At 50.1% G+C, this 19,006-nt stretch overlaps 1 protein-coding gene across 8 annotated transcripts in view; it reads right to left on the bottom strand.

Moving 5' to 3' along the window:
- Dlg3 (discs large MAGUK scaffold protein 3) overlaps positions 1-13,780 on the bottom strand; it is a 51,631-nt gene extending 37,851 nt beyond the window's left edge. For 4 of the 8 annotated variants that reach the window (XM_057758978.1, XM_057758979.1, XM_057758981.1 and 1 more), the window contains exons 1-10: positions 13,070-13,780; positions 10,107-10,160; positions 9,802-9,852; positions 9,276-9,400; positions 8,925-9,094; positions 8,466-8,602; positions 8,020-8,164; positions 7,304-7,463; positions 5,669-5,825; positions 5,171-5,273 (exon numbers count right to left, since the gene is read on the bottom strand). In XM_057758978.1, coding sequence (XP_057614961.1) covers positions 5,171-5,273; positions 5,669-5,825; positions 7,304-7,463; positions 8,020-8,164; positions 8,466-8,602; positions 8,925-9,094; positions 9,276-9,400; positions 9,802-9,852; positions 10,107-10,160; positions 13,070-13,426 — 1,459 coding nt within the window. In that variant the 5' untranslated portion in view covers positions 13,427-13,780. Of the gene's footprint in view, positions 1-4,246; positions 4,357-5,170; positions 5,274-5,668; positions 5,826-6,659; positions 6,864-7,303; positions 7,464-8,019; positions 8,165-8,465; positions 8,603-8,924; positions 9,095-9,275; positions 9,401-9,801; positions 9,853-10,106; positions 10,161-13,069 lie in introns of those variants that run through there. The other 4 variants (XM_057758982.1, XM_057758984.1, XM_057758986.1 and 1 more) reach the window with 3 other exon arrangements.
- Positions 13,781-19,006: the final 5,226 nt, after the last annotated feature.

Below are 19,006 nucleotides of genomic sequence, written 5' to 3'. Positions count from 1 at the left end.
GGATTGTACAATCACCTGAACTGAAAAGCTGAGGTAAATGGGGTGTCGTAGCACATACCCTTAATCCCACCAGCATTTGGGGAGGCAAAGGCAAATGCTTCTATGAAGTTTGACACCAGTCTGATCTACATAGCAAGTTCCAAGCCAGTCAAAGCTACAAAGTGAAACCTTCTCAAAAAACAAAACAAAGAAAAGCACAGCCTGGTGGTAGTGGCACGCCTTTAATCCCAGAACTGGGAGGCAGAGGCAGGAAGATCTCTGAGTTTGAGGCCAGCCTGGTCTACAGAGTGAGTTCCAGGACAGCCAGGGCTACACAGAGAAACCCTGTCTCAGAAAAAAAAAGTATCATAGTGATACTAAATAAAGCAATTTAACAACCTATGTGCCAAGTCCACAGGTTAGATGATGTCCAACCCCTACTTGTGCAGGGGAGATACACTAGAAAGCAAGTATCTTCAACCTTCACCCTCCCAAAGCTTGCCCCTCTCTGTGTATTAAAAGGAGAGGAATAGAGAAAATCTCCCATTCCTCCCTTCACCACAGCCCTAGGTCCTTTGCTTCCATTAATTTGCCTCTTATGGCCCATATATGTAAATAAAATCATGCAATATGTGGTTTATATTGTGTTTTTGTTGTTTTGGTTTGGTTTTTGAGGCAGGGTCTATGTAGCCCTGGCTGGTCTGAATTTCTTATGTAGACCAGACTGGCCTCAGAGTCATAGATCCCTGCTTGCCTCCGCCTCTCAAGTGCTGGTGGGAGTACTTCATGCTTTTAAGGTTCACAGGCATGTAGTGACAATCAGTTCTTTATTATGTTTGATGGTAAAATAAAAACCTGGTCTCTGCTGAGAGTGCATTTTGTTTACCCTTTCTTGGCTTGATGGATATTTGGGGCCTTTCCACCTTTTCACTACTGAGGAGCCATCTTTGTCCTCGCCTTGGTCTTGCTTTAGGAATGTAGTAGGTATTTCAAACTTTCTTTGCCTTGATGTACTTTTAGCTCTGCTCTCATGACAGATCATACTGATAGGGTAGCAATGTTTACACCCTTCATTTCCAGATTTGGAGAAATGATGTGGGAAAAATAACCCTTTGAAACATTCTAGTTGTTAGCTGCCCTGGCCTCTAGCTATTCAGGCCTTCTGTGAAAGGGTTTCTGTGGTGAGCCCATTCAGCCCCTTAAAATGGAAAAAGTCATTCTCTCGATTGGCATACTCCTACCCTATGTGGATGTACATTCCAGTAGGAAAAACCTGTTCACAAAGGATCAGTCCCCAGTTGGGCTACTTTAGGTGATCAATTTCTGACTGACTTCTTGATTTGAACATCAGGTTTCTACTCTAAAAACAAAAGGTCTTTTCAGAAAAACACTAGCTCAATTTAAGCAAAGGCTGAAACAGAGTAACTAGGCAAAAAATGTACATTTCAAAATGTTAATGGCAAGCCCACCGTCACCTTGGTGCCATAATTCCATAAGTCAATGAGACTTATTATCCAGTTTAAAAGAGTTTGGAAGAAAGCCTCTGCCAAGTACCAGTTGTTTAAATTTTTCCATTTTGATATTTTTAGCTAACAGGTAGGATTTTGAAATCCACTACAGTTTGGAGCAGTCAGAAGTGAAAGTATTAAATAACATCTTTTACTGTGGTGTCTTGTCATTTAGCAGTTCTATTTCTATTTCATATTTTCAAAACTCCATCATGAAAACATTTTGTAAGACACCCATGCTAGGCACAATATAAACCACAAATAGAGAGAGCCAATTCCTATACCTCATTAGTTCACACTAAGCAAACACATTTACAAAAAGTCTCAAGGTATGAGCATTTTAAGTTGCCATCTAGCCCCCTGAATGTTCAAGGGAGATACATTAGGAAGCAACTGCCTATCACATCCCCAATGCTTGTCCTTCATTATGTATTCAAATGAGAGAGGGTCATAAAAATGTTGTAAATTTATCTGTGGCAATACAGGCACAACTCTGTGTCATTGAACTATAGACCTACATGTGGGAAGTGAGTGCTATTATGACTTATATCTCATCTAAACCATTTTAAAAGGCAGGGAAAAAGTTCTTATCCTGACTGTTCTAATTAGTCAGCGCTATTTTAAGCACTTGTGCTAAATATGATGTAGTCAAAGCCTGCACGGGAACGGTGCCTTCGCAGAGTCCCCTTCCATTCGGATCTGTCTTTCCTGCATTCCTTCCCTAGCCCCCTGGTATTTCTCCACCCCAGTTCCTGGTGGGCTTCCACTCTGCACGAGTCTTGGGTCACAGTTGTTACAAGCACTGCATGTGCCCCTGGTGGACCTCAAAATCAAATGGTTTGCTGACCCTCAGCAACTCTGCCTGTGTGACCTCGGGCCACTTGAGTTCTAACTCTCCCAGGGTTGTTCCAGTCTGCACAGTAGGGGTGCCGACTGTGATCTGACCCTTTCCAGTGATCGTGTTCTAAGTGAGAAATCCAATCGAACGGTTGCTTAGCCAATAGTATGCAAAGTCTCTGCCACTTTTGCCAACAGATACATTTATTTGAATTATTCACCTCGCAAGCAGCCACCATGATGCAATCCTCCAAAGAACCATTTTTAATGTATTTTTAAATTACCAATGTGGAATCCTTACCATTAAATACAAGGATTTAATCTAAGAAAAGTGTGGATTCAATACAGAATGTCTGATGTCTCGACCAGTACCTAAAGATACATTTGCAAATGAAGACAAAGCTTGGCTTATTAGGGTTCTGTTGAATTGAGTAAATCAAAGAAAAAATAAGACTGCGGAGGCATTGCTAAGCAGTGCTTCAACTAATTCCTGAAAGGAAGGCCCTGTGCAGCAAGTGGAAGAAGGACTTGCCACAAGACAGCTCCTCAGGCAACGTCATAAACTCAAAAACACACTGAGAGCAGCAAACCCTGCAGCAATCACTTTAGCCACTTACAGCTTTTTATGCAGACCAGTTGCATTCCCCAAACAAAAGTCAGAGAAACAGTTAGTCACCAGTTTCCAGCATACCACCACCAGACAAACTCACAGTATTGTTTCCATATGCCCAGCATGAGAGAGAAAATCGAAACAGCATTGGCTCTTCAGACACACACACACACACAGAGAGAGAGAGAGAGAGAGAGAGAGAGAGAGAGAGAGAGAGAGAGAGAGAGAGAGAGAGAGAGAGAGAGCTCGCAGTGAGGGGGACAGGCAGGCAATGAGAAGCCATTTCCTTTGCAGAACCCACTCTTAAACTGAGAGCCAAAACTGACAACTATTAGTTGCTAAGAAAAAATCCAAAGGCGAATTCTCTCCTGAGAAGCAAACCGCACAAGCCTGATTCATAAAAAACAAGACCCATAAGGTGCGTTCATTCCCTGTCAGGAAGCTGAAAGCCAAACATGGAGATGAAGGAGTCGAGATGTCCATTTGCATCTCTCTTTCCAATTACCTGAGACTAACGAGATCGCCTATTAGTTACCTCCCTTCACTCCTGTCTCCCAAGGAGCCTGGTAAAGGGTGACAGGGCCGGCTCTCTTTAGGGCTCAGAAAGCACGGAACCAGCGTGGGGGAGGGGCAGGAAGGACAAAGGTGGTCGCTTTTGAGGCTTCCTAGCTTTGTCACAGGGATCCCGGCTGGCTTCTCCTGTTCTGCTCGCAAAACTGGAGCACCTGCCAGGACCAGGTCCCTTCCTCCACATGGGTTACAGGCCTGCAGGGCCTGGGTGTCCAAGGAACTCCGGGCGCTGCAGCCCTAAGGGACAAAGGCCAGCCTTACAAGAGGGAGGGGGGACGAAAGACGTCTGGTACCGAATGGAAGCTTTGAGAAGACAGGGGGCACGAGAATCCTAAACTAATTGCCGGCATTCTTAGGGTTAGGGAGAGAAAATGCGCATGGGGGAAAGGGATGATTTAGAAAATTCCTGTGAGGACTCGAGGGCAGCTAGGGACGCAGCAGGAAGGAGGCTGTGGGCAACACTGAGGCTTTAGGGCAAAAGGGGGCACAGCTGATGGGTGAGAAGCGGTGATGGCACGGAGGTGAAAGCCAGCCAGGGTTCGGTGGACGGAGAGCCCCTCGCGGCCCAGATGCAGGCCGAGCAAACCCCGGAGGTGGAGAAGGGGCCGCGGGGTGCGCAGCTCAGGCTTTCGAGGGAGAGGACAGAGATGGGGCGCAATGTTGGAAAAGAGGCTGAGAACAGAACAGTGAAGAGGCTAGGGGGGACTGCGAGGGGGCCTGGCCCCAGTCCGTCCCACCTCACCTGGCGCCCAGTCGGAGTTCAGGTCTAGTGTCGAGAAAGCGCCGGCTCCGGCCGGTCCCTCTGTCCCGCGCGGGAGACCACGGACACAAAGCGGGGCGCGCGAGAGGAGGGGAGAGGGGGAGGAGGGGGAGGGGATGGAGGAGGAGACGCCAGAGGCGCGAGGGGAGGAGGGGCGCCCGTCGCCCTCCGCCAGGGTCAGGGGGCGGGGCGTGCGGCTGGAGGCCGCGCTCGGCGCGCCAATGGTTGTCCAGCAGGCTCGCAGGCTGGGGCGCGCCTTCCTATGGTTCACCTCAGCACCTGGGCCTCCACGGGCCCCGGCCAATCAAACACCTTTGTTTGTATAGCCGGCCCCGCCCACTCGCCCCTGCTGAGGACGTGCTAGCTGAGAAAACAAATTTCTCCATCTGGCTGTGAGTCTTCTCCTGAAACCCCCCCACCGCGCCCCATCCCAAGGGTTTAGCATCACCTTTCAAAGCCTGTGCGGGTCTTGCAGTCATTTTGATGAAGGGAGATAAATGGGATTCACAAATATTTGACCCAAGATCGCTTAGGATTTCTTACTCTCTGAAGTCCTTCTAACCGAGAGTTACTCTTTTTCCAGGGCACACAATTCCAATCACCGCCTCTGAGCCCTCCGCTTCTCCTTGGCTTTTCCAGTTGCCCTAAAATCTGTGACGCTTCTTCCCCGTGGGCTGCTGCCCACTACTGGCTTTGTGCAATATTGCACCCCTCATCAGCAGGCTCTAAACGCCCCTTGATTGATGCTCCCAAACCACCCAAACCAACCACACTGTCTAGAAGGGAAAGGAAATAAGAGGTTACCGCACTAGAGGACCGCAGATTTAGTCAAATGGTTTTGTTTCCTTTGGTAGGAAAAGCCAACACTAAGTATAGGTTTCAAATCGTCTTCCCGTCTTCCCTTACCTTCAGGTCTGTACTGGGCCACAATGGTGACTGACTGGCCAGCCCGTTTCAGGGCAGCTGCTGCCTGCTCATGAGTGGCATTCCTCAGGTTGACTCCGTTTACCTGTCCAAAGAGAGAGCTGTGAGTCACCCCAATGGCAAGAAAGAATCATAGCAGTTAGAAAGGGGCTTACAGCCCATCTCTCAGCCGATTTGGATTTGTTTTCCCCAAATTCCATCCTTGCCCCCACCCAAATTGGGCCTATCACTAGTGTAATAATTATTTTTGTGGAAGTCAAATGCCAATCAAACTTAAGATTCAGGGACATTCATTTCTTCCTCAAGCACAAGTCTTGGTCCCTTTTCCCTCATTAAAGATATTTATAAAGACAATTTACATTTTCTTCAGTTCTTAGCCCTTCCCTCATCTCAAGAAATATTTCTTGGCGGACACAAAGGCTCCCCTCCTCCCTTTTAGTTTGGCACAGCACCCATCCTCCCACATCGCCTTTGTCTCACCGATAAGATCCGGTCTCCCCTTCGCAACTCCCCACTCAGGTCGGCTGGGCCTCCTGCCAGGATGAAGGAAACAAAAATGCCTTCTCCATCCTCTCCTCCTACGATGTTGAAGCCCAGGCCTGTAGACCCTTTGTGCAGGATGATCTTGCGGGGCTCTCTGGAGGGAAAGGAGTAAAGACATGACAGGGAGGTCAGGACCAAGGATGACAAGAACAGTTGACCCTGCGAAGACCAGTCTGTCATGAGAGCCATACTTGCTGTAGGAAAAGACTTGGGCTTCTATATGTGATACCCTGTTTTCCCCTTTGGCTCTTGAAACCTGCTTGGCTGCTCTGGTATGGCAGGTGCCAAGTTTCAGTTCCTCTTCCTAAAGCGCCCTAGTCAATTTCCCAATGGACATTCCTCCGCACTCTCGGGTCAAGAGAACCTCAGCCAGAACTCTAGAGCCCACATTTCCCAGCTCACTCGCTTGTCTTCCCCCAGAGTCTTCTGGTCTGTGAAAGGCCCTAGGCTGAAAGAGAAACCCATTAAGGGCAGTGGAGTGACCCTGGGTTGACGGCCCTCACCATCCAAAAGATACTTCCACTACACCTGCTGCTCCAAAGCTCTGAAGTCCCACCCTCCAATTTAGGACCCTTTCTACCCTCCCCCAACAACCTAACAGCTACCGCTGGCCAGTGTGGAAGACAGAGATGAAAAAAATCCCAGGTCCCGAAATGGTGCTTAAGGGCTACACTGAAGAGAGGAGACAAATATATTCCTTTAAAAAACTGACTAAAACTGGCCATATGCAAGGAAGCTGTCTCTAAATGGTCATAGTGCCACCAGGTGAGCGGAATTCTCTGCACATGTGTATCTCTACAACTCGCCCCACTCCCCAGCACGTTGTCCCATCCTGCCATCTTCATCTGTTACTTCTTTCCTCGCCCAGGTCTCAAGTGAGCCTCTTCCTTTCTTGCTGTTCCGAGTCTCGGGGTGCGATGCTCCCTACCTGGCATCCCCTCCGGACCGCAGGGAGCGGAGCGGCCAGGCCCACCTCTGCGAGGCCCTCCTCCAGGCCGAAGCCGAGGCCGTGCCCAAACCCAGGGCCAAGCTTGAGCCTGAGAACTTGCGAGCCCTCTCCATGGCTCCTCTGCTTCTCCCCGGCTCAGCCTACCCTTCCGTCTCCACTGCAGCAGGCCCAGCAGCCACCTGGGCCCCACCCCGCAAACCTGTCCCCCTGCAACCCTGGCCGGCCTGACCAGTTCAACAGCCCCAGCCCGCCGCCACCACCACGGGGCGGAGCCCTTCCCCGCGCGGTCCGGGCCGGCCTGGCGGTCTCTCAGAGTCCCGCCAACCCCGTGGGCTGAAAGACCTTCCTCAGTGATTATGTATGGCTACCGCAGAGAGGATTGCCACTGTCGCAGGGCAGGAAACCCCCGTCGCCCGACCCCTCCCCCCAGCCCCCTAAATGCTTCACCCCACCCCGGATCTGCTTTTTCTGTTCTGGGCCACTCGCTAGGCACTCCCCCTGACGGCAGAACTCGTTCTTGCAGCCACCTCTGCCCCCTCCTAGAGTCCCAAGGCCTCACTGTTGCCGGCCAGAAAATGCATCCTCACTCCACTCTAGGTGGAAAGAATAGGATAGGGTCTTACCTGGTGAAGTCTTCCTCAGCCAGCATGTGCCTTGGAATGGGAGAGTAGCGTGTAGGGGGCACCTGAGGAGGAGCAGGGTAGGTGACCTTGCTCTCGACTGCCCCGAGATAACCCAGGTTGGAATTATGGCTTATGTGGTTGTCAGCCAAGGCAGTGAAAGCTGAGGTGGAAAAAGAAAGAAAATGGTCCAGAGATGCCCCCACTATGGAATTTTTCCCAACCCCCTTCAAGGATTTTTCCATACATCCTACCTCAGGTGCAAAAAACGACCCAGGGATGCTGATTACCTAGGCGCAGCCCTCTGCTTTATCACTCCCCCACTCTCACCCCAGGGTTCCTCCTCCTCAGTCCTTTTCTAAACCCTGGGCCTCTTAGAAAGAGTTGAAGTCAAGGCATTCTACAAAGAAAGGCATGGCTAGGGGTGTGACTAATAATAATCCCTCACATCTCTGTAGCCTAACAGTTTTCCAAAGGCTTTCTCATCCATGATCCCATTTGATCCTTGCACCAGCCCAATGAGGAAGGCAGCATATGTATCATTAGCTCCTTTAGGCTGAAGAGGAAACCAAAGGTGCGAAAAGAACCTGCCCAAGGACACCCAACTCCCAAGCACAGGGCTGGGGCCTGGACTCAGTTATGACACAGGCATTTGTATTTGTACAGACACTTTACCCCCGGCCCCCCGAAACCAAGGCCAAAGACCAACGGGTACATACTGTTGGCGTAGTCAGGGGGAGCATACATGTCGTTGAGGTGGAGGCTGCCTGGCTTGGCCACCTTCAGATAGACCATATCTGATGTGTTCTTCAGTGAGGCTACAGCTTCCTCATGCCTCACATCCTGCAGATTGGTGTTGTTCACCTGGAAGAGGAGACACCCTGGGGTGGGTCTAAGAAAGGGAAACCTCTCCAGGGAGCTCAAAGGAATGGCCTTTAAGTATACTAACAGGTCCAAGTGAGGTAGGACTAAAGGATATAAAGGTGCTTAACCCTACTATGGAAAGAACTAGGGTCTTGATTCCTGGGTACACACAACTCAAGTGATAGTCTTGAAATTCTCCGAAATGCCTCCTTCTCTGCTGAGGCTTAGGTGTTGTGAGAGGGTCACCAGGGCTGCCCCTCCCCACACTACCACTTGGGCATCCCCATGAAGGCTGTCTCACCGCAAGCAGCCGGTCCCCAATCTGTAGGCGGCCATCCTTCTGAGCAGCTCCTCCTTCGATGATCTTGGTGATGTAGATGCTGTTGTCTCCTGGGATATGCTGGTTGCCAATGCCTCCAGCAATGCTGAAACCCAGGCCTAGACGGCACCCCGCAGGAAGGTGGGAAAGGGCCACAAAAAGAGATCAGCACAGTTCCTACATTGCAAAGTCGATTCCCTCCCAGCTATCCCAATATCCCTTCCAAAAGCTCCTTTCCCACCAGGAACCCCAAACACCAGCCTAGCACCCCAAGGGCAGTAAGGGGTGAAACCTGAGGTCAAGAAAGAAGACTATGAGCTGGGACTGGAGGACTCGTGCTAGGAGGAAGGCCACTCCCTTCCATTCCCCCACGGAGCAGCTGTGACCTAGGACCTGGGGGTGGGGGTGGGGGGCTAGAGCTAGGAACCAGGGGGGCCACACCTTTGGGCCCTTTGAGCAGGTTGACCTCCATGATAGTCTCAGGCGGGGGCTGTCGCCGCCGCACCACCAACCGCACCACAGGGCCTGCCTCCTTCAGCGCCTCCACAGCCCGGCTGTGCACGACTTCGGACACGTCCACTTCATTTACCCGTAGCACACAGTCGTTCACCCTGTGGGAAAGCCCGAGAGGCATGACACCGTGCCACCATCCCTCTACCGTGTCTTCTATAGCCTCCCTCTCCTCTCCCTTTCTCCTTTCCCTCTCTGACCTAACAGAAGGATCATGCTGCCAGGCTGACCCTCGTCTTCTCGCCTCCTTCCACCCACAGCCCTGCTTCCAGGCCATCTCACCCCAGCCTCCCATCCATGGCAGCTGCTCCACCAGGAATGATCTTGGTAATAAAGATGCCAGGGTCATCAGGGACATGAGGGTTGTCGATGCCACCTGCGATACTGAAGCCCAGGCCAGAGTTGCCCTGAGAAGGGGGTGGAAGGGCAATAGTCATTTCATTCTGAGAGCACAGGAAAGAAGGGTCTTGGCACTCCCTCTCCCTCTATGTTCCAGAGTAGGTTCTCCAGGTCCCATGGTAGGATGGGGCACATTCATCAGAAACCTAGCAGTTTCTCAGCCTGTGTTGACAATTTGGGTGGGGAGGCCTCAGCAAACCAACCCCCCACCCCAATTCTCCAGGCCTCAGGAAAAAAAATCAATGAACATTTATTTGGTAGATGAATGATATGGCTTCTGAGGGCCCTGTTTCCCCATACTCTCAATAAGGCTCCCCTGCGAGTCTTGAAATGCTGCTCAAGGCCCTCCCCTCTCTCCTGGATGCAACCCTTGCTTCCCATTTCCCACCCTCCCTACTGGAAAACTTACCCGCTCCAGTACTATCTCCTCGTACTTGAACATGCCATCACTGCCGTTCACCTAAGGGAACACAGAGTGCTTCCTTCAGAGTTTCCTGCCCTCCCAGCCAGCTGCCCTCTCGTCCATGTGCTTCCTTCCCCGCTCCCACAAAGATCTCAAACACACCACAGGATATCACTAGAGCACAGATGGGGACAGGCTGACCCCAAGCGAGCACACCCCTCCCCTTGCGTTCAACCGTGTAAGTCCAAAGCCAGCAGCTTGTTTAGTCCAGATCAATTGTCTGAGACTGAGCCAATCAGTGGTGCACTCACCGATAGGCTGGGCTCCAGGGCCTCGGGATTCACTAGGAGGGGTGCAGGGCTGGCCTAAGGGGGATGGCAGAGATGGAGCATGGTGGGCAAACCATACCACACCCAGCATCAATAGGAAGTGCCCAGAAGCCTGGCCAGGGAACCTCTCCGTTTCTGAACCACAGCTCCCCCTGACTTCGGGATCATACATTCCCACAATGTCAGATACGGGAAGACAGCAGACACCATCTTAGCCAACCACTTTCACATGACAGCTGGGGACACTAAGACCTAGAGAGGTTGTAGGGTGTGCCTAAGGGCACACTGGGAGTTAGGGTGTAAAACCTGTGTAGGTGCTCTTTGGATTATAGGAGGCTTCAAGGCCAGTGGCATTTTGGCTACTCATCCCTTCTCCGTGTTATTTCTGTCAGAGTACCTTGGAAGCCCTATTTTTACACTTTCTTCAAAGGTTCCAGAAATTCAAGTTCTCAAATGGATGGGAGTAAAAATTCTAATCCATTTTTCCCCCAAGGGACTTTCGACTTGAATCCTTTGTGTCCCAGAAGAAAGGGTCGGGGTGGGAACTGGTCAGGAGTCTAAGGACAAACCAGGGGTAGGACAGGACTGGAGTAGGCAAAATTCCCCATGAAGGAGAACCTGATGGCCCACAGACATTGAAGCAGAACATGTGATCTTTAACACACAGTGGCCATGAGAAGACAGGCAAGAGAATGATTCCCAAAACACAGGCTGTTTTCAGCAGCACACAGACGTGGCCTGACTGACAGGACAAGCTTGTGGCCGGTTTTCCAATGGGAATCTGACTCTGCCCAGACAAGTACACCTGCTTCTTCATTCCCGCATTCATTTCCAAGACTGAAGAAGCCCCCTTGTCTCTCTCCCCATGTGTCCCAGCACTAATCCAGATTTCAATGGCCGTCTTGCGCCTTTCGGAAGTTTCCGCCACAGGGGAGAACAGCTGGAAAGGGTGAGGGCTCATTTGCTTATCCGGCTCTGCTTCCCCCTTCCCAGTCCCATCCTTTGCAGGGCTGGCTTCAAGAGTGCTGACTAGCCATCCCGCCCTTATTCCCTCCTTCTTGTTCTGTGGTCTTAAGGAGTCAGTGGTAGGATTCCAGCCTCATCCTGGTCCCAGGAGGAAAACAACCTCTGGCTCTTCAGAGACCCCACCCCCAGACCAACACAGCTGACTGAAGTACAATGCAATAACTACAGAGGAAAAGAAAATCCATGCAGCTCTTTCGTGCCCCTGGTGCACCATGTGTGCCCACATGTGCCAAGCCATGCCCCCCCCAAGCTCAGTTTGGGTGGTACCTGGAGATCTCAGCTCCCAGTAGCTTACCCTCTAGACCTGGTCCCACTCCCACTCAGAACCCTTGCCACCCAAAGATCAGTCTGGGTAAAGAAATGGTACCCAATGGGCCCAGCCCTGGAATTGGCACCTATCTCCCACTGGGCAGGCCAAGCATGAGCATGTGTTTGTAAGGGAGAAGCAAAGGAGAGGGGATTCACTGGAGAGGGCAAAGAACCAAGGCTAGGGGACACAGGAAGAGGTGTAGGCAGACAGAAAGGCAGTACATAGGATCCCTCACTCCAAGAAACCCCCTCTTTTTCTTCTAGGTGGAAACACATCCCATCCTCAGAGGAGGACAGGGATGGTCAGAATGGTCACCAGCTTGGGGCAGTCAGCACATGGCCATCAATGGCAAAACCTCCTCCTCTCTTTCCACCCTGGGGGCTGCAGAACTAGAGAGGCCCTCCGCCATGCATGCCAGAGACCTGGCTCTGCCGGCCCAGCCTCCATTTTGCTGCTTCTCCCACAGATGCTCCTTCCATTTTCTAAGCTGGCAGTTCAGGCTGGGAGTGGAAGCCGGAGTTGTGCCCAGCACCCAGGGGCTCCCAAGCTGTGCCAAACAGAGCTGGGGAGCTAAGTTCTCCCACATCTGTGGGTACCTACAAGGGCCATGCCCCACTCGAGGAAGACCCTGCACTAGGGCAGTTACCCTTCCCCTGGCTTCAGGCAATAAGCCTGCTTTGGAGCAAGGAGACTTGTTTAACACCTCCCACCCCTCACCCCCCACCAGCACACACACTTCAGAGCAAGCGGCTTGGACAAAAGAGTCTGTCCTTCTCAGCAGCCTCTCAGCCTTGCTTGGGACGTGTCTCGCCTCCTCCCCCTCCCCTCTTTTTCCTGTCAAGCGCTTCTCACCAGGGACAACACACACACACATATATACACACGCGTGCGCGGGCACACACACGTGTACACTCTCGAAACCACATGCTTACACACATATACATGGAGACACACACATAGGCAAACACAACTACTCCTGCAGCCTCGTCTACAGAGCCACCTCCACATCCAGAGAGACATCCTCGCACATCCATGTGCACGTTCACACACAAAGGGACTGGGACGGAGAGGGACTCATGGTATTGAGATGAAGCTCAGCCAGTCCCGCACATGGGTTCCGCTACATACATTCACACAAGCTCCATTACTTTCCTCCACACACCCCAACATACATACAAACACATATGTCCCCCCCTACGCAGAGCACCATGCCCCCTCCTCCCCTCCTGTGGAGACACACACCACATACAACCCCCGCAGAACCTCCCGCCCCCTGCCAGACACAGAGACACTGCCAACCTCCCCCCCTCGCCGCACTGAGACAAACCCAAATCCCCCACACTGGAAAATGTGCCCCTCCGCCATACCATCACCCCCGACACAAACAGCTCCTCCCAATCCCCTTCAAATGGAGACCCCTAAACAGACACACAAGGATGTACATATTTGCAACACTATCTTTTTGGTCAGCCGCAGTGTTAAGGCTCAGGGTCCATAGACTTGGAGCCCCAGCAATCCCTACTGTTTCCCAGACTTCCTAGACCCCAATCCCTAGTCCTTTTGGGTTGTCCCACCAGCCCCCACCACCCGCCCATCCGCTGATGCTTACCTGCTCATACCAATCTCGGTTGGTACAGGTGCACTCGGGCCACCAGCTGGGGCCACTGCCGTTGAGTTTAGGGGTGCTCTTGCCGGGGACTGGCTTAGGGGGCACTGGCCCCACATCTCGGCCTGTGGGGATGAGCTTGGCCTTGGTGCGAGGGGTGGGGGTAGCCCCTGCCTGTGAAGGCAGGGTCTGCGAGCTGTAGCCTCCATAACTGGAGCTGGCCCCATTGCCCCCACTTGGCCCATAGGGGTCCGGCACCTGCCAATCCCCGTAGCCAGGGGGCTCAAGACGCCGCAGGGCGGCCAGGCGGGTCACCTCATAGCACTCGGGGCACTTACAGCAGTGCTGGTGCTTGTGCATGGCACTGCCCCCCGCGGCTCGGACCCCCCAGCCCACGCCAGTTTCCACGCCGCCGCCACCACCACCGGGCTCCCGAGCACACTCGCACTGCTCAGACCAGGATGGGGGGGTCACCCGTGGGGGTGCCCGGGCAGAGCGGGGCCTGGGGCCGGGCGGGCGTCCCGGGGCCTCTGCCCCCACGCTGCCCCGAGCCCACGGCTCCCCCTCCAGCACTGGTGGCTCCGTGTCGCCCGTTGTGGCTTCTGGGCCAAGGCCCAGCGGCAAAGAAGAAGCGGGAGCCCAGGCAAAGACTAGGCGCGGTGAGAACCTCTTCTGCTCAGGTCCCCAGGATGGATCTGAGTGGAGTCAAGAGCATCTCTCCCTGGCTCCCTTCTCAATTGATTCCAGCCAATCAGCGTACAGAATCAGGCAGCGGCAGTGGCAGCAGCAGGAATGCTAAACAGCCGCTCCTTAAAGGAACAGAAGCAGAGGCGCCCCCCACCCCCCCGAGCTCAGCCACAGTTCCCCCGTTCTCTGGGGTACTTGCTACCCTGGTCTAGGTGGCTGAGATTTGGACCACTGGAGAGCTGAGAAGCACGATCCCCTGTCCCCCTGTCGCCAATTTCAGGCTGTCTTCTGCCCACTCCACCCCGCCCCACTTCCAAGAGGGAGTTGCAGTGAGATGCTCAATGGGTCCCTAAGCCTGCTCTAAGCTAGGGCCACCAGAAGTAAAGACAGCAACAGAACAGACCGAAGGGGCTTCTGGGCAGGGTGCGAGAAGTGCTGCCTCCTGCAGGGGACCAAGGAAGAGGGCAGCATCTATCTAGATCTATTAAATATCCGAATCGGGACCATTGTTCTCCGATCCTCTAGGCCCTGAAATGGCTATTTCATAGTCGACCTTCTTACATCACCAGTGAGACTTAACCCCAGAACTGGCAATAGTAGAAAACTACTTAAGCCTTCCTCAGACACTTCTGCCTCCACTCCGTGGTTATTGTTAGGCCAAGAAGCCTTGGGACGCTGAGAGGAAAGGGAGTCCAGAGTAGAAGGAAGGAAGTGACAAGGAAAGCTCTGATGTGAGAAAAGCCAGCTCTGCGGCTCTGGAAAAGCTCCTGGGAATACCTGCTGAAGGAGGTCTCCGTAGATTCTCCTGTAGAAGGTGGGAAAGGGATGATGATAAGACAGAATCTTTTTTTTTTTTTTTTTTTTGAGACTGAGTGACCATCTTGCCTTAACTACCTGATTGGTGCTATTACAGGTGTTGCCTGGCCTAACTTTTTGTTGCTGTCTTTGTTTTCTCTTTAGCAGACAATGACTGAGTCATTAAATAGTCTGAAGCACAAACAAATAGCCCTATCAAGGCAAAATTAAAGTTACCTTAATTCTACCAATAAAAATGGGAAGTCCAGCCGGGCGGTGGTAGCACTTGGGAGGCAGAGGCAGGCGGATCTCTGGGAGTTCAAGGCCAGCCTGGTCTACAAGAGCTAGTTCCAGGACAGGCTCCAAAGCTACAGAGAAACCCTGTCTCAAAAAACCAAAAAAAAAAAAAAAAAAAAAAAAAAAAAGGGAAGTCCAGAGACGTTAACACAGCTAGGTAACATAGCTGAAAGATGTAAGTCCTTGCCATCTGACTCAAACCACCCATATAATGGATAAAACTCTAAGTTTTCCTACAGCTTTTAGGTCTCGGTTTAACTCAACAAACATTCATTGAGCACTAACCCCCATGTAAGTCCATTGCGTTAGTGCTGTGAATAGAGACTCAGGCTTCACTCGATGTTCACGCCAAACACTGTTCTAGAATTTGGTGATAGAACAGTAAGACTGAACAATATAGAACACACAGAACAAATCCCTGTCCTTGAGGAGCCTACATTCTACTGAGGGGATGCAGACAGACATAATCACAACAGAAATAGTTAATCATAGAGTCACGATGATTGGCCATGACTGGCATCTTGGCTAGAATTAGAATCACCTAGAAGATACACATCTGGGCATATCTATGAGGGCATTTCTGAAGCATATGAGCTGCCCCTCAATGTGAGTGCCATCTTCTGGTGGGTCACCAAGGTATAAACGTCTGAGTGAAATGCAGCAAGCGTTTGCCTGCTTTCACCTCCTTTTCAAAAACTATCTGTAGACTTATTATTTTCTGTGTACTAGTGTTTTACCTGTATTGCATGTATGGGCACCATTTGCATGCAGTGCTGGCAGAGGGCAGCAGAGGGTGTCAGATCCCAGAAGCTAGAGTTACAGATAGTTGTGCACCACCATGTGGGTGCTGGTAATCAAACGTGGATCTTCTGCAAGAACTACAAATGCTCTTTACCACTGCGCCATCTCCAGCCCCTCTTCACTCCCTTTTGAGTGAGCACCTCTACCGCTACTGTTGCCATCCTTGGCTGCCATCAGACTCCAGGGTCTTCAGTCTCCCAAATGAACTTACTGCCAGTGACTCTTCAGGGGTCCTCCAGGCTTTCAGCACTTGTTTGGAGCTGCTGAAACATACAGTTTGGACTGAACAGCTACCAGGTTCTGTGCCTTTCCAGTATACAGACAGCCATTGTTGGGCTGCTACCTTCCGATCATGTCAGCCAATCCAATAAGCCATTATGATAATATGCATGCATTCTATTGGTTCTATTCCTCTACAGAAGCCTGTCTAATGCAGATTTTGGTACCATAAGTAGTTCTCGAGAAAGAAGGACAAATGCTTAATGGTTTCTGAGCTAGTTCTCTAATTTTATTTTATATATATATATATATAATTAAATATTCTCTTGATAGCATGGAGAGCACTGACTGGAAATCCATGATGTGAGCTGTTTAAAGAAATATGTGGGCCGGGCAGTGGTGGCACACTCCTTGAATCCCAGCACTCTATAGGCATAGACAGGAAGATCTCTGTGAGTTTGAGGTTAGCCTTGTCTACAGGTCGAGTTCCAGGACTGGCTCCATAGCTACTGGGAAACCTTGTCTTGAAAAAATATGTGAAATAAACACATTGGACACTTCTAGTTCACCACTGGTGAGCAGCAGGAAATTTGATGAGTTTATACATAATACCTTTGAATAATTCTGGAAAACAGGGAATATAATGGTGTTGACTGGTTGCTTCCAGTATCTCTGGATCAAGTAACAAAGGGAGAACACAAGCTCGGAGGTGCAGTTTTCCAGCTCCAGGTGTGTAGTAAAAAATCTAAAGGCTCAGCTGGGTAGTGGTGGCGCACGCCTTTAATCTCAGCACTCGGGAGGCAGAGGCAGGCAGATCTCTGTGAGTTCGAGGCCAGCCTGGGCTACAAAGTGAGTTCCAGGACAGGCTCCATAGCTACACAGAGAAAACCTGTCTAGAAAAAAAAATCTAAAGGTTCTAAGTGTGCCCTGAGAGGGAATCCCCTCTCCAGCACCCATAGTGGTGAAGATGCCAAAATCCAAATAGGAGCCCTCATTATTAGTTTAGCTGACTTACAGCACAAGTTTAGGTTGGAGCCTCAAAAGGTGTCTGCAGTTAAAGTGAGGACACTGACTGGAAAAGATTGGGATCCTATAACTTAAGATAGACTTGTGTAGGAATTCCTAGTGAGGCCAAAACATTGAGTCCTTGGATACTAATAAATTTCTTTTTAACCATTGAGCCGTTTCTCCAACCCCCAAAGTGTTGAATTTATTTTGCATGAACAAACAGTCTCCCACTCTTAGTAATAGGTTTACCTCAACTCTGTCCCCTGAAGTATTATTCTCTCCATCATTGTTCAAGAGAATCAATTCTTCATTATCTATAGAACTAGCAATTATGTCTCTGAAGGAGATACCATGCAAAATATTGCTGATGCCCCTCAGAACACCTCCTTCTCGCCCATCGTTAGTCCTAGACTTATAACCAGACTCTTAGAGGTGAGGAACACAGTATGACCCTGAGGAAATGCACTATGCTTCAAAAGAACTGCTTGAATTTTCTAGTTCATACAAGCAGAGGTCTGGAGAATGTATATGCTAATAGATTTTAAGGCTATAACATAGTGATGAACAGAACATAAAACCATTCCAGGCTGAATTTACTGATATGAGCTGAGATTCTGGGTTTAATGTTTCAGCTAGCACAATATCCACTTGGAGCAATTCACAACCTCCAGCAACTCCAGCCCCAGGGGATCCAATACCCTCTTCTGGTCTCTGCAGGTACTGCATTCACATCTTCACATATCCACCCAGAGATACACACACACACACACACACACACACACACACACACACATACACATATATTTATTTGATTGGTTGAATGGAATATGAGTCTAGAGATGGCTTACTGTGAGCAAGCTGGATATCTGAATATGCCTGACGTCCTTTGGCTTAATGTTGAGGAGAGATTCAGTGGCTTAGGGTAACTGGATATTTATTCCTCTACCATAGGACAGTCCAGAACACATGCCTTCCAATAATACTATAAGTGTGTTTGAGAGAGGCACACCGGCAAGCTTGAGGAACTCTGTCATTGCTCTTTTGTGTATTGCAGACTTTAGAGTGGGAGACATAGCTATTCAATTGGGTAACCTAAATGCAATGCGTGTAAGAGTTTAAGAGTTACAAGGACTGAGTAGCCGTACTAAATTACAAAAGGCAAAGTGAGAATACCAGCCCTAACAGACAGTAGAAGAAAAGCAATGATCTTGATGTTCTCACAAAGAACCATGGCTCCTTAACCAACTTCTACACTTTAGACAATCTATAGGACTATGAAAGAAATGGATTCAAGGTCCCCTTGAGGAGGGACCCTACTCTACTACCAATTGTTTTTTATTATTAACTTTTCTTCAATCTCTCCTGAAATGAATCTACAGTCTTTTCCCAGGTAACTATATGCTGGGGAAAGGGAATAATCAGGTATTTTGTATCTACACTGGCTCTGAATTGACATTAAGTCCAGGAGATCTCAAATAGCATTGTGGTTCTTCAGTCAAAGGAGGGACTTAAGGATACAAGATAAGCAATGGAATTTTATCAAAGGTCTGACTCACAGTTGATTCAATGAGCGCCTGAACTATAGTTATTTTCCTGTAGTTATTTTCCCAGTCTCAGAATGCATAATTGGGTTTGATAAACAACTTAGAAGTTGGCAGAATCCTCACATTGGTCCCCTGACCTGTGGAATGAAGATGACATATAGACCATTAGAGCTGCCTCTGCTTGGAAGCGAAGTTAACCAAAAGCAATATTGTATCTCTGAAGGGATCGCAGAGATTAGTGCCCTCACCAAGGACTTGTAAGACACAAGGTGATGGTCCTCATCACATCCCCCATTTACCTCTCCTACTTGGCCTGTGCAAAATATGAAGGGAATGACCATTTAGTACCATAAGATCAATCAAGTGTTGACTCAAATTGAAGCTGCTGTGCTAGATTCGAGTCTTTGCTTAACCTAGATTAATATGCAGCTATTGATTTTGCAAATGCTTTTTATCCATACCTGTCCCAAAGGACTCCCAAGAAACAATTTGCTTTCATCTGGAAAGGCCAGCAGTACACCTTCACTAACCTTTTAGGGGCAGTGTCAGAGAAACACAGCCAATACAACTAATAGCAGCCTTAAGGAAT

Source organism: Chionomys nivalis, chromosome X (assembly GCF_950005125.1).
Source record: "Chionomys nivalis chromosome X, mChiNiv1.1, whole genome shotgun sequence".
Classification (NCBI taxonomy): Eukaryota; Metazoa; Chordata; class Mammalia; order Rodentia; family Cricetidae; genus Chionomys; species Chionomys nivalis.
Note: the sequence above shows the minus strand (reverse complement) of the source record. Positions and strands in the feature narration are given on the sequence as shown.